We start from the raw sequence: 13,077 nt of genomic DNA on the forward strand, positions 1-13,077 counted from the left end.
TTTTTCATGGTCGTCCGTCTCATTCATCTTAACATGTCTCAAGAATGCCTCAAGATCATTTGTTCAAATTTTTTACAAACGTTCGGTTTGATTTAAAGAAGAACTGATACTGAGAAAGGTCAAGGTCACTGTGATCTCATAGAACACTATTTTTGCCTTGTTCCATATCTGAGGAACTCCTTCAGGGACTTTTTTCAAATTTGGTGTAAATGTTCACTTAAACTCACTGATGAACTGATATGAATTTGATGTTCTCAGGGACCTCCCAAAAAAGGTTTTGGGCTCTTGAACATGATTCTCCAGGTCTGACTGTCGGGCTTTCTTCAAATTCTGACCAGTTGTCACCTGGACCTGGATCGCGTGGACCTAATAAGAATCTGAAAAAAGGATGTAGACTGAAACTGTGATATTTCTAGTTAGGAAGTAGTTCTCCTCCTGAAGACTGAAGCTGTTTTCATTATACGGTGTCGTTCCACTTTGAGCTCAAGAAGCTCACAAAGTACCGGTGAGAGGTCACTCAGTTCAAAGGTCACTTTGGTACCAAAATACAAAAAAGTAAGTATCGCCCAGCTCAGGTCCAAACATGGAGCTGCAGTTCTCATCAGAGAGTCTATTTCCATGAAGATCCTCCAGCTGCTACAACTCCCGTCCACTCACCGAGTCACTTCATTAATAAAAACATCACTGTCTCAGTGTCAGGTGGAGTCTTTCAGGTAGATGCTATAATGAGTTGTTGTGTTGTGAGTCTCCTCTGCTGCTGCTCCCATAGGTGACACGTGGAGGTCCACCTGCAGACACACACACACACACACACACACTGAGCTGAGTCCGCTTCTACAAATGCAGAACTTTCATATTCCATGTGAAAAAAAAGACGACACCACAGAGAAAGTGCAGCCTGGGCACGGTGAGCAGATGCTGTCAGCACTAATACTAGTTATTTACTCTCATTTCACAGAGTCAGCGAAAAACTGTCTCCTCTGCTTTGACAGAGAGTCAGCAGAGCCTGTCACCTGACGTCCCCTGTGGATGTCACAGTGAAGGGAGATGACTCTTCAGACAGCAGCGATTCCCGTGTGTTCTCTCAGTGCTGTACCTTCCTGACAGGAGAGGCCGATCCAGCTGTGCACGCAGCTGCAGCGGCCGTTGCGTCGGTCGCATCCGGCTCCGTTCTGACACTCGCAGGTCTCAGCGCAGTCCGGGCCGTAGTGATTCACTCTGCAGTCTGACGAGAGAACACAAAATACATTATTAGAACTACACTACACAGAGGTGGATGTGTTTTTAAGATGTAGAACAGGTCACCAACTTCTACATATTGAATTAATGCTTTGTTCAAACATTGTCTAAGGTTGTTATACACTGTCCCAAGATCAGTAATGGGACTGTAACACAAAGATATGTTTCTTTTCTTTAACAGTCAGTATAATGTAACAACACAGGTTCTTACTCTAACACATTATATTATATATTATATTGCATTAAACTCTAATAGTTAACTTCCTTTGAATGGAATATTTCTATATTGCTGTGATATTAATTTTACAATAATTAAATTAACCTCCATAGCTGCTAATAGGTCATCATATACACTAAAATATGTAATTAAAATAAAAGATTTGTAAATTTTTACAAAAAGTACATAAATTGAGCAAATACAGTGGTCCCTCTAAAAGTCTGGATCTCAAGGTTTCAACACAAAGCGGCACAATCTGAACTGTCAACATTTATTTAAAGTTATTTTTATTATATCTATATATTCATTAAGTAACTTTACATATTCATACATTTAAAAGTCAATGTTTTTGTGACCAAACATCCTTTGCTAACATATAATCCAGTGGGCTTGAATAAAATAATTGGCTTCAAAAATAATTTCTCATTTAACTTCTGATATAAAACTCAAATGTCTTAGAGTTTACAGAGGGAAGAGTTGTGTGATGCGATCTTCACTTCACTGTGTTTGTTCTAAAACTACAACAAAAAAGGATTGATGATTACCGCTGTCACATCTGAGTCCCGTCTTCCCTGAGGAGCAGAGACATCTTCCCGTCACAGTGTCACACGGAGAGTCGTCCTCACAGTCGCACACTTTAGCACATCCCAGACCGAAAGTTCCCTGTTCACACACTGAGGGACAAATGAGTTTTAGTGAAAACGACAAAGTAGACGACCACCTATTACTGTCCTGGGTGAATCAGCAGTGCTGTGACTGACCTCTGTGGCAGCGGGCTCCGTAATATCCTGGAGGACAGACACAGTGGCCCGACGCAGGGTGACAGGAGGCTGCGTTCATACAGTCGCACTGCAGCCGGCACAGCGGGCCGTGGAGACCAGGAGGACAGGCTGAGGGCGAGAGGGGCACGGAACAAGATTTGAAGTCGACCTGAATGGTTTACAAATGTTCTAACTGGATTCAGGGTTAGGAAGTATCAACTCCAGAGTCTCCCTTTTCAGTTCTAAGAGAATCTGTGTAAGTCTGCCACTGGAAAGGTCAGTGTAATTGTCACCTTGTGCACTTGACACAGAGGAATGAGCTACATCAGACTGCACAGATAATGTTACTGGGATCAATTCATTGCTGGATTTGACCTTACATTACATTTACATTTTTCATTTAGCTGTCGCTTTAATCCAAAGCGAGTCACAATACGTGCATTCAACCCTGAGGTTAAAAACCGAGAACAACAAAAATCAAGAAAGTTCCATTTCTTCAAAAATAAAGCAAAACTACAAAGTGCTATAAGTAAGTGCCATTTAAGTGCTACTAAATTGTTAGTTTCAAAATTGTATTCAAGGTATAGTCGGAAGAGGTGTATTTTTATTTTGCAACTTGAACTTGATGTATCTCAGTTCTCACCATGTTCACACAGATGTCCATAGAAGCCTGGACCACACTGACACGTCCCCGTCACTCTGTCACATGTGCCATTATTTTGACACTTGCATTTCAGCTGGCAGTTGGCACCAAATCTGCCCACGGGACATTCTGGGAGGCAGATGAGTAACAAGAACAAGAAAATAAATGTAAATTCCTGACTCAAGACTTGTGTTTAGGTTTATTCTGCCGCCGCAGATGCAACAAGCAAACGCAGCAGCTGTGAAGAAATATAGGATGAATTGTGTTTGTCGTCACCTCTGTCGCAGTGTGCGCCGGTCCAGCCCAGACCACAGGTGCAGTTTCCAGTTACTGAGTCACACACTCCTCCATTACTGCAGTTACAACGTTGGGCACAGTCCGCCCCGAACCAGTCTGGAGGGCAGCCTGAGGCCAAACACACACTCAAATTAAATTTAATGTTAAGCTTCTTCATCTCAACAGACAAAAGCACTCAGCAGAGCTGAACTCTATACTCACTTGGATTATTTTATAATCAATTTCTGCCAATAAATCCATTTCAGCTAAATCTTACACACTGAGCCTTTATTAATAAGTTAAATATAAGTTTAGGTTAATATTATTTTTCAGTCCCCTTGTTTATTTTTTATCAAGATCCATAAATTATTCCCGGGGAAATCTGAAGATACCAAAAAGAGACGTTTCTCACAATGTTTAAGAAGGTGAAAAAGAGAGTTCCTGGAGCCTCCCCTTTTTTTTCTTGATATCTACATCAAAATTGTTGTTTCTCGGCCCACGTTCCATCCTTCCACTAAGTCAGCTGATCTAATCAGTTGTTTTGAGAACAGTACAATCACTGCTCAGAACTCACTGTGCCCACAGTCCTCTCCTCTCCGTCCAGGGATGCACACACACCGACCGGTGACCGGGTCATTCTTGGCCCCCTCTCCACACGTGGCCACCCGAGCACAGTCGACGCCATAACGCCCCGCTGGACACGCTGTCAGCACCAGGACACACACACACACACACACACACACACACACACACACACACACACACACACACACACACACCAGAGACACGTCACATCAACTGTAAAACTCCTTTATTATTCACCTTCTGAGGCTGTGGTGGACTCACTGATGTTGCAGCGTGCTCCTATGAACCCTGCTGGACATTCACAGGCTCCAGTGGAAGGAACGCACTTCCCTCCATTCACACACCTGCACTGCCTCTCGCAGTTCGAACCGTAACGACCTTCTCCACAGGCTGGAAACAAATAACAGTCAGGAGTTATGGCACTTAAATGGCTATCATTCCCTTATTTGCTCTAATGTCTGAATGTTTTAATTTTGTATCTGTTTTACTTACCTTGCTCGCATTTTGGACCTTGGAAACCTGGGGCGCAGTAACAGGATCCGGACACTGGGTGGCAGAGCTGGTTTGTCTGTGAGCACTGACAGACGTGGTTACAGTTCTGACCAAAGGTTCCTGGAAGACAAGCTAAGGGACGAGCACACAGAGTTAGAGATGTTCTGACTTCAGTGCGTCAGTGAGAGTAAGAAAAGGATGATTATCATCAGCGGGGGGGGAGACAGTGAAGTGAGTGGTGCAGAACTCACTGAGCTCACAGCCGTTGCCGGTGAATCCGGGAGGACAGCCACACTCTCCAGAGATGTGGTGGCAGGATGTTCCCTGGGCACAACTGCACTGCTGCTCACAGCTCGGCCCGAACGTACCTGGCAAACACGCTGCACACCACCAAAACAAAACACTATCAGCTGTTTGGAGCGAAACGTCAGAGGAATTGAATTAACCACATTTCATCCTTCGTGAGACAATGTGTCCAATTCACTGATCAGAAAGGAAAATAACCGAGGAGATAAAGAAGTGAAACAGAGAAGGGATCCTTCTTAAACAGGGTAGAGAAATAGCAGTGGTAGAATTACAATATGGAGAAAGCAAGAGACAAAATAGGGACATAATGGATCTCATCAGGAAATAGAGAGTGTTTAAGTCAGCTAAGGCAAACATCCTATCTCACAATGTTAAATTAAGAGAAAAAAAAATCCCTGGATCTGCTTCAAAATTGATTAGGTCATGATCCAACTCTCCACAAACTTTCATGGACATTGTTTCAGTAGTTATTGTGTTATCCTGGTAACTAACAAACCAACTAACGCTGATGCAAAAATAACCTCCATGATGGAAGTAAATAAGTGTAACTATCTCCATCAAGGCCCAATAGTGAAACCACGTTAAAATTCATTAGATCCCGATTTGTATTTGGATCTCCCGGAACCAAATCGACACCAGAATCTGATTGGTTCAGGCTCCAGCCCTCCACAAAATGTCATGGTAATCAGTTTTGTGGTAGTTGTGGAAACCTGCTTATTTACAAACAAACAAACGTAGATGAAGACATAAACTTCTTGGTAAAGATAATAAATGAAAAGTTGTTTCCTCATCCTGTACATTAACTGTAGTATTTAGAAATTAAGAAGGTTCATTGTTAAAATAACAGAAGTAGCTGCGTCCACCAGGGGCTGCAGGAGCTCCACAGGGTCTGTACCTTTGTCACAGAGTTTTCCTCTCCAGCCCGGTGGACACTGACACTCTCCGGTGACGTGGTGACATGAAACCCCGTGCACACACCGGCAGCTCTCCTGGCAGCCAGCACCGAACAGGCCTGCTTCACATGCTGAGAGGAGGAAGGTGCAAATTGGAGGTCATGGAAATAGTTTCCACGGAGCAGCAGTTTGTGCAGGTTCATTAGCTTTCAGTCTCCCTGGCTCACCTTTCTCACAGAGCTCTCCGATCCAGCCGGCGTGGCAGCTGCACCGTCCCGTCTGCCGGTCACACTGGCCGCCGTTCTCACATTCACACTGCTGCTGGCAGTCGGCCCCGAACCGACCTGCTACACACTCTGCACAGGCAGACACACACACACACACACACACACACACACACACACACACACACACACACACACACACACACACACACACACGTGAGACCAGACACATTAAGGTGTGAAAACACATGGGACAGAGCTTTGTCCCATTTCTGCTGAGGACCACGTTTTTTTGAGAGTTATGCTTGGAGTGAGTGAGGAGTTGGCAGTGAGAGGTGGAGTAGCCACAGGGTTTAGAGGGTGAAGACATTCCAGCAGCAGGATTAGTGGTTTCCTGAGGGGGGGGGGGCTGGACCTGGCACGGCTCGGCAGGGGAAGGTTGCAACAGGCACAGAGGGAGGATAGTGTGTGATGTGGAGCTCAGAGGGAGAACGAGCTGGAATGTCACCGCCGGGTCAGTGATGGAGACTTTTAACAGGCCGGACTCGTCTGTGGTGCCAAACTGTGCCAGCACAAAACCAAACTTCAGAGGGAAAACAAATGACCTGAAGCAGCAAATGAGCGTCAGACTGATGAGTTTCCTTGAGCTCAGTGAATCAACCACAGGCCTCAGTTTTAAATATTTACCTCAGGGCTCAGGTGATGTTATTCTTCTGCTTCTCTGTCCAGACTAAGCAACGTCTGTAGGACTTTGTAATATGAAAAGAGCTGGAGGTCTAACAGGCTGGATTTCAATAAGACTGATCCAGGCTTCACGTGGGTTTGTGAGAGTCTAAGTCAAGATTAAACCTGAATTAGATTTAACACTAAAACAATAATTTGACGTGATCTCGGCTCCCTCGTAATGTTTGTTCTGTTTAATTACAGCGTGATGAGTTGTACATACAGTATGATTCTGGTCAGTTGCTGTGGATAGTAAGGTCAGTATAAGATTCACGGCAGAAATGATATGAACTTGAAATGTTATGGGTTCTTTCCTGACCCATAATGCATCATTCCACCAAGTTTCATGGTGATCTGTTGGATCGTTTTTGCGTAATCCTGCTAAATAACATTCAGATGGAAACACAGTGGAGGTAGTGACATCAAGTAAAGGCAGAAACAGATCCCTCCACCAACCAGGCCACCATATTCTAGTTCAACCATATAATTGATTCATCAGGATCTGGTCTAACCACGATTGGTCTGAGAGAAATAAGAAAACAGGAGACAAAAATCTCATCTGGACAAAACTGAGGAAACTCAGGCTGCTGCACATGGACCTGAGACAGAAGCAGTGGTTGAAGGGAAAAGTTGTTTCTGTGCCAGTTGGGTCTTATTTTTATAATTTTTAACTCCACAGACAGGAAATGAAATGCTGAGATCTGGGAATATGTTAAAATGTTTAAAAAACGTTTAAAGTAAAAACGTATTTGGAAGAGAAAGTGAGGCTGAAAATTTTCTGTTTACAGATCGATCGGGTTACACATCTTCCTGGTTTTAGCTTTAGACCTGCAGAGCTTTAGGTTTAGATTTACCGACAACATACAAAAATACATCTGCAGAAACAGTTCAACATATCAGAGCTTTTTCACGGATAAAACCGTAAAGTCCTGAAGCTTTTTCCAGTCCACCAACATCAATACAGAGACATTTCGGCTGCAACTTTAAGATGTTAAGAATTAAGTCATAAAACCGTTTGTTTTCAAAAGCACAAGTAAGAGTAGGTTGGCTATCCGACATTATTCAATATTCAATTACGACTGATTTGGGTTTACTTCTGAATCAGAATGTTTAAACGGTTTTTCACATGTCTGATCGATGTTGGTGTTCTCAGATCTGAGAACAGTTTTGTTATGAATTGCGGTCAAAACCATAAAAAAAAAACCTGAGTTGTAATAAATTAAGCTTTTCCTTTAAACGGCCCATGTGCAGGTGGTTTTGTGGGAACACGAACGGAGACTCTTACTCACAGCCCTTCAGAGTCTTACCCAGTTCACAGGCTGCACCAGTCCACCCACTGGCACATGTGCACTTTCCACTGGTCTTATTGCACGAGGCTCCGTTCTGACACAAGCAGCGCTGCCGGCAGTCGGCTCCGTGGAATCCTGCAGGGCATTCTGGGAGGAAAACACACACACACACACACAGGTCAAACCATCTTCTGACCTCTTATTTACCTGATGACCACTTTGCTCTGTTGTGTAAACTCACCTTCTGTGCATCTGGGTCCGGTCCAGCCCGCCGTGCACACACACTGCCCACTGGCCGGGTGGCAGCCGCCGCCGTTGCCGCAGCGACAGGTTTGGTTACACGCTTCCCCATAGAAGCCGGGCGGGCAAGCTGCCAGCAGAGGGACAAACAATATGGTTACCTCCTCATGAACTCTGAAGATCAAACGTGGAAATTCCAGCTTCTGGTAAGTGATACAGGCCACAGCATGGGGAACATCGAGTCCGGGCTTTCTCATGTGTGACTGGGTTTCCCCGAATAACTCTGAAACTAAGCATGTTCTTGTTCCAGTGTGAGCCGGCACTCAAAAGATCCTGATATGAACAATATGAGTTTATGATTCCACCTTTTTCATAATGGCAGAGTGATGCTGGTGCCTGTCAACATGCCGAGGGGAAGTGACACTCACTCAGGTTGCAGAAGGGACCGATCCAGCCGGCAGGACACGAACAAACTCCGCTGACGTGATCGCAGCTGCCGCCGTTCAGACACAAACACTTCTCCTGACAGTCCAGGCCGTAGAAACCCTGAGGACACGCTGAAACACACACACACACACACACACACACACACACACACACACACACATACACACACACACACACACACACACACACACACACACACACACAGGTAAAGACAGCCTGCTAATAGCAAAAAGTCATTGGGAGAATTTGACTTTGTGATCAATATTGTCTCTTACGTTTTTCGCAGAAGCTTCCCGTCCATCCCACCAGGCAGGTACAGGCTCCGCTCACATGGTCGCACAACGCCTTGTTGTCACACTGACACCGGTGACGACAACCGAGACCAAACATACCTGCTGGACACTCTGAGGGAATAACACACAAACAAATAAACTTGAGACTGAACGGAGTCTTAATTTGTAGTTTCAACATTTAAGGTCAAATTTGATTATAAAATGACACAACAGGGACATAGCTGAGGTTGAAATACTTCCTCTCTGACCTTGTGGTGACTTATAAGTGTTCATTATTCATTATTTTTTTAAACTACGCGAATAAAATTCAAATCTCAATTTTAAAGCCGATGTGGACAAGAAGTCAAGTGTGCAAGAAAAAAAATAGAAATTTGTACAAATAAATAATACATTCAGTGTGTAGTTTATGATTTCCCAGTGTCCCTCCCCTGCAAAAACACGCAGAGTAAATCAAACTTTTCGTGGCAATAAAAGTTTGATATAAAAACAACTGAAAACTTAAGAATTACTGAATGAAAAAAATAAAACATTTCAAAACAAAAAATATGTAGAGAACCTGAAGGTAATCTGAGACAAGTGGGTTTTTATCTTTCTGTAGAATTAGAAACATTAACTTTGACGCCACCTGGTGGTCACATCAAGAATGACAAAGCAGAATGACTTCAGAATGAATGAAGGAGAAATCAATAACTTCACCAGCTTTCAACTGAACTTTCCATATTTCTACAATCAAACGTTATCATACAAATTCCACAGGCAGCGACTTTAACTCTCCACAGACTGAACACTCCTAACAAAGACACCAACATACTGTGATGACACTGGGTCCCAGTGTAACCAGCCTCACAGTTGCACTGGCCCGTCACCGCGTCACAGCTGCCGTCTCCGTTCCTGCAGTCGCATGTTCCTGCACAGTCGGCTCCCCAGTGTCCCACATCACACACTGAAACACACACGTCAGATTTCAGGGGTCAAACATATCACAAGTCATGTTTCTATCAACAATTTTAAAATCCATTTCCTGCTTAAATTCTCCTGCCGTGTCTTAGGAGAAATATAATAGATTTTATTTCTGGTTTGCCACTGAGACAGATGTTTTCCACTCTCGGTACCTTTCCTGCAGTTGTGTCCGGTCCAGCCGAGAGCGCAGGTGCAGCGTCCAGTCACCGGGTCGCAGTGAGCGCTGTTCTCACACACACACCTCATCTGGCAGCCGTGACCGAAGTGTCCACCTGGGCACGCTGCACCAGGGAAACAAATAGACAGTTTCTGAACCGTGATGCAGTGGTTGGTTGTAACTCCATCATACATTTGTTCTTCTCAGTGAAAATATAGGAAAATATGTCTGAGGTGGTTTTCATGCTGCTGAAAGATTTCACCAGTGCATGATTTTAATATTCCACAGCGTTTACATCCTTCTCAGCTCACTGTTTACGTGAATCCATTTGTTGCTATGGAAACATAAAACCCCAAAATGCCCACTGCAGATACTCACAGTCCTGGCAGAGTTTTCCCATGAATCCAGCCGGACAGTTACACGATCCGTTGTGTTTATCACACGAGCCGCCGTTCTCACAAGCCGGGCAGGTCTCTCTGCAGCCTGGTCCCCAAAGTCCCTCCTGACACACTGGGATTCAAAGTGAATATTCTCATGGTCATGTGAACATTTGTGAGAGATTTTTGTCATCAAGCTGTAGAAAAGTGTGATGGACTCACAGTTCTCGCAGTGTTTTCCCGTCGTCCCTGCCGGACACTTGCACTGTCCTGTCACTTTGTCACAGGGGGCGCTGGTGCAGTTGCAGGGCTGAACGCAGCCCGCTCCGAACCATCCCTCTGGACAGTCTGAGACCAGACACACAGCAGGGAGTCATGTTAATACAGGAGACGTGTGGGTCTCACAGCACGAGGAGAGCAGGTCCTCTGCAGGGACACTTACCTTGATCACAGCTCTCCCCCTGACGACCAGGAGGACACTTTCGAAGGCACATTCCAGTCACATGATCACACGACACTCCAGGAGGACAGGAGCACTTCCTCTCGCAGCCGGATCCAAACGTTCCGGGTTCGCACTCTGCAGGAGGACAGAGCGGTTGTCAACACAACTGTACATACAGCATTTAGGTTTCAACAACCTTTATAACACTCTACACAACATCTACACAACATCTATCAATCGCACATCGATGGCACAGTTATCAGGATAATGTGGAGATCAGTTTTGCTCAAGGACACTTCGTCACATGGACAACAGGAGCTGGGAATCAAACCTCCCTGCCATAAATTACCATTATTATTATTAGTAGTAGTAGTAGTAGTAGTAGTAGAAGTAGTAGTAGTATGGCCTTTGGCGAGAGCTTTATGACATTGTACTCACCTTCCTTGCAGGTGTTTCCCCGGTAACCAGACTTACAGACGCAGGTGCCATGGCGACGGTGACACTCCAGAGTGTTCTGCTGGACACACAGACACTCCTCAGAGCAGCCCGCTCCGAACGTCCACTTAGGACAAGCTGAAGAAAAGACAGCGAGACAAAGAGGATTTCAGTACAGAGGGAAACTGACAAGATTCATGTGGAATAGAAAACTGTATCACTCGTCAGTTTGGTTTCCTGCCAGGGTTTGAGTGTCCGGGTCATGTGACTTACGGAGGTGGCAGAAGCGTCCGTAGAGTCCAGGATCACACAGACAGGCTCCGTAGGTTCGATGGCAGCGTCCATTATTCGCACAGTTACACTTCTTGTTGCACTGTTTTCCGTAGAAACCCTTTGGACAACCTGCACACAGGGAAAAAAACAATCGCAATGATTTTCAAATGTTTTCAATAACAAAATTAAGTGATACATTTCTTCTTCTTCTTTTTTTTTTGACTCACCATCCTGACACAAGTCTCCACTGACTCCTGGTGGACAGCGGCAGCTCCCAGTGACCGGATCACAGCTAGCACCGTTTTTACACTTACAGTGGAAGGAGCAGTTTTTACCAAAATGTCCCTCGGAGCACGCTGTGAGGTCGATAAGTAACAAGGTTTAACACAACGCTAAAGCTCTGACTTTACAAACGGTGGCATGTGTGTGTGTGTGTGTGTGTGTGTGTGTGTGTGTGTGTGTGTGTGTGTGTGTGTGTGTGTGTGTGTGTGTGTGTGTGTGTGTGTGTGTGTGTGTGGTCCTCACTCTGGTTGCAGAGGATGTCCGTCCATCCATCAGGACAGTCGCAGCCATTTTTCCACACGTTGCATTTCCCTCCGTTAGAGCAGTCGTCACACGTCAAGCTGCAGTCGTTCCCGAAGGTGTCGTCCAAACACACTGGAAACAAAATGACACAAACAAACATATACGTTTAGAATCGATTATAATATATATCTAAGATTTTCTTTCTTTAATCACGTTTTAATTCTAATCATAATGATGCAAAAATGTAATATAATGACTGCTGCTTAATTTTCTGTGGTAGAACATTTGATTTCCCTCTGGATGTGAGACAGTTGTGATCGTTTTGAAAATAATTAATTGAAAATCAATATTCGTTTTTATAGAAAAAAAATGCTAAATCCAGCTTCTCAAATCTCAGGATGTTATGCATTTGTTATTTTGATAGAATGTGTTTCAGCCTGTTGGTAAATTGTTTTTGACAAAACCACAAGCTTTGCACTTTTAGAGGTTTGCTTGACCACTGCAACACCTCATCATACATCATGTGGGGGGGGGGGGGGAGCGGTTCAATGAGGGGCCCCATTGGTCCCTTGAAACGCTCCTGCTCCGACCGTTACACAACTTTTCTTTTTGAGCTGACAAAGAAACCACAGGAATGAAAACACTGTCCGTTCAGATTCCTGTGTGGTTTGGAGACAGTGTTCAGGTGAAGTCTCTTTACGAGCTTCCTGTGTCAGACCTGCTGCGGCTGCCGGGTCATATAATCCTCAGCATTCCTGCCAGAGAGACTGTGGTGTTACAGTGCGTACCAACAGTCTGGGAGTGTGCAGCGTGGTAATCCCCCCCCACAGTGTGCTCGGTCCCTGGCTGCCCTAAATGAGTCTGTCTGACAGCCTCACCTCCCGGGAGCCACACTCAGGTAATCAGATACAGGTTCCTGTTAATGATAATGAGCGCTTAATGGTTTGGGGAGGTGGGGGGGGGGGGGGGGGGGGCTCACCAAACTTCTCTGCCAGGTTACTCTCGGCCCTCAGCTCCCCCTCGTCGTCTTCGTAGTCGTCATAGCGCTCCAGCGGCTGGTTGTAGTCCTGCAGCAAGGTGAGCTGGGGCCGGATGAGTGGCAGCTCGATGGGACCCCCGCTGGACAGGGCCTCAACTGCATCTTCGAGCGCTGCAGATGGGAAGACCGTGAATAACACGCATTAAACAAAAATATATATATATACTGCACATCCTTAAGCTCATGTCTGTTTTACCCTCATTATCATGAGCTCATTTTTATATAATATATAATAATTGCA

General features: G+C 44.9%; 1 protein-coding gene across 1 annotated transcript in view; it reads right to left on the minus strand.

Annotated features, from left to right (window-relative positions):
- Positions 1 to 720: 720 nt before the first annotated feature.
- megf6b (multiple EGF-like-domains 6b) overlaps positions 721 to 13,077 on the minus strand; it is a 58,339-nt gene continuing 45,982 nt past the window's right edge. The window contains exons 13-38 of the mRNA XM_061069247.1: positions 12,777 to 12,947; positions 11,798 to 11,929; positions 11,500 to 11,628; positions 11,273 to 11,401; positions 11,003 to 11,137; positions 10,565 to 10,699; positions 10,345 to 10,470; positions 10,124 to 10,255; positions 9,741 to 9,869; positions 9,440 to 9,571; positions 8,611 to 8,739; positions 8,317 to 8,445; positions 7,890 to 8,018; positions 7,667 to 7,795; positions 5,640 to 5,768; positions 5,415 to 5,543; positions 4,465 to 4,593; positions 4,214 to 4,345; positions 3,983 to 4,111; positions 3,711 to 3,839; positions 3,137 to 3,265; positions 2,861 to 2,989; positions 2,218 to 2,346; positions 2,002 to 2,130; positions 1,097 to 1,225; positions 721 to 788 (exon numbers count right to left, since the gene is read on the minus strand). Coding sequence (XP_060925230.1) covers positions 721 to 788; positions 1,097 to 1,225; positions 2,002 to 2,130; positions 2,218 to 2,346; positions 2,861 to 2,989; positions 3,137 to 3,265; positions 3,711 to 3,839; positions 3,983 to 4,111; positions 4,214 to 4,345; positions 4,465 to 4,593; positions 5,415 to 5,543; positions 5,640 to 5,768; positions 7,667 to 7,795; positions 7,890 to 8,018; positions 8,317 to 8,445; positions 8,611 to 8,739; positions 9,440 to 9,571; positions 9,741 to 9,869; positions 10,124 to 10,255; positions 10,345 to 10,470; positions 10,565 to 10,699; positions 11,003 to 11,137; positions 11,273 to 11,401; positions 11,500 to 11,628; positions 11,798 to 11,929; positions 12,777 to 12,947 — 3,356 coding nt within the window. The remainder of the gene's footprint in view (positions 789 to 1,096; positions 1,226 to 2,001; positions 2,131 to 2,217; positions 2,347 to 2,860; positions 2,990 to 3,136; positions 3,266 to 3,710; positions 3,840 to 3,982; positions 4,112 to 4,213; positions 4,346 to 4,464; positions 4,594 to 5,414; positions 5,544 to 5,639; positions 5,769 to 7,666; positions 7,796 to 7,889; positions 8,019 to 8,316; positions 8,446 to 8,610; positions 8,740 to 9,439; positions 9,572 to 9,740; positions 9,870 to 10,123; positions 10,256 to 10,344; positions 10,471 to 10,564; positions 10,700 to 11,002; positions 11,138 to 11,272; positions 11,402 to 11,499; positions 11,629 to 11,797; positions 11,930 to 12,776; positions 12,948 to 13,077) is intronic.

Source organism: Limanda limanda, chromosome 4 (assembly GCF_963576545.1).
Source record: "Limanda limanda chromosome 4, fLimLim1.1, whole genome shotgun sequence".
NCBI lineage: Eukaryota > Metazoa > Chordata > Actinopteri > Pleuronectiformes > Pleuronectidae > Limanda > Limanda limanda.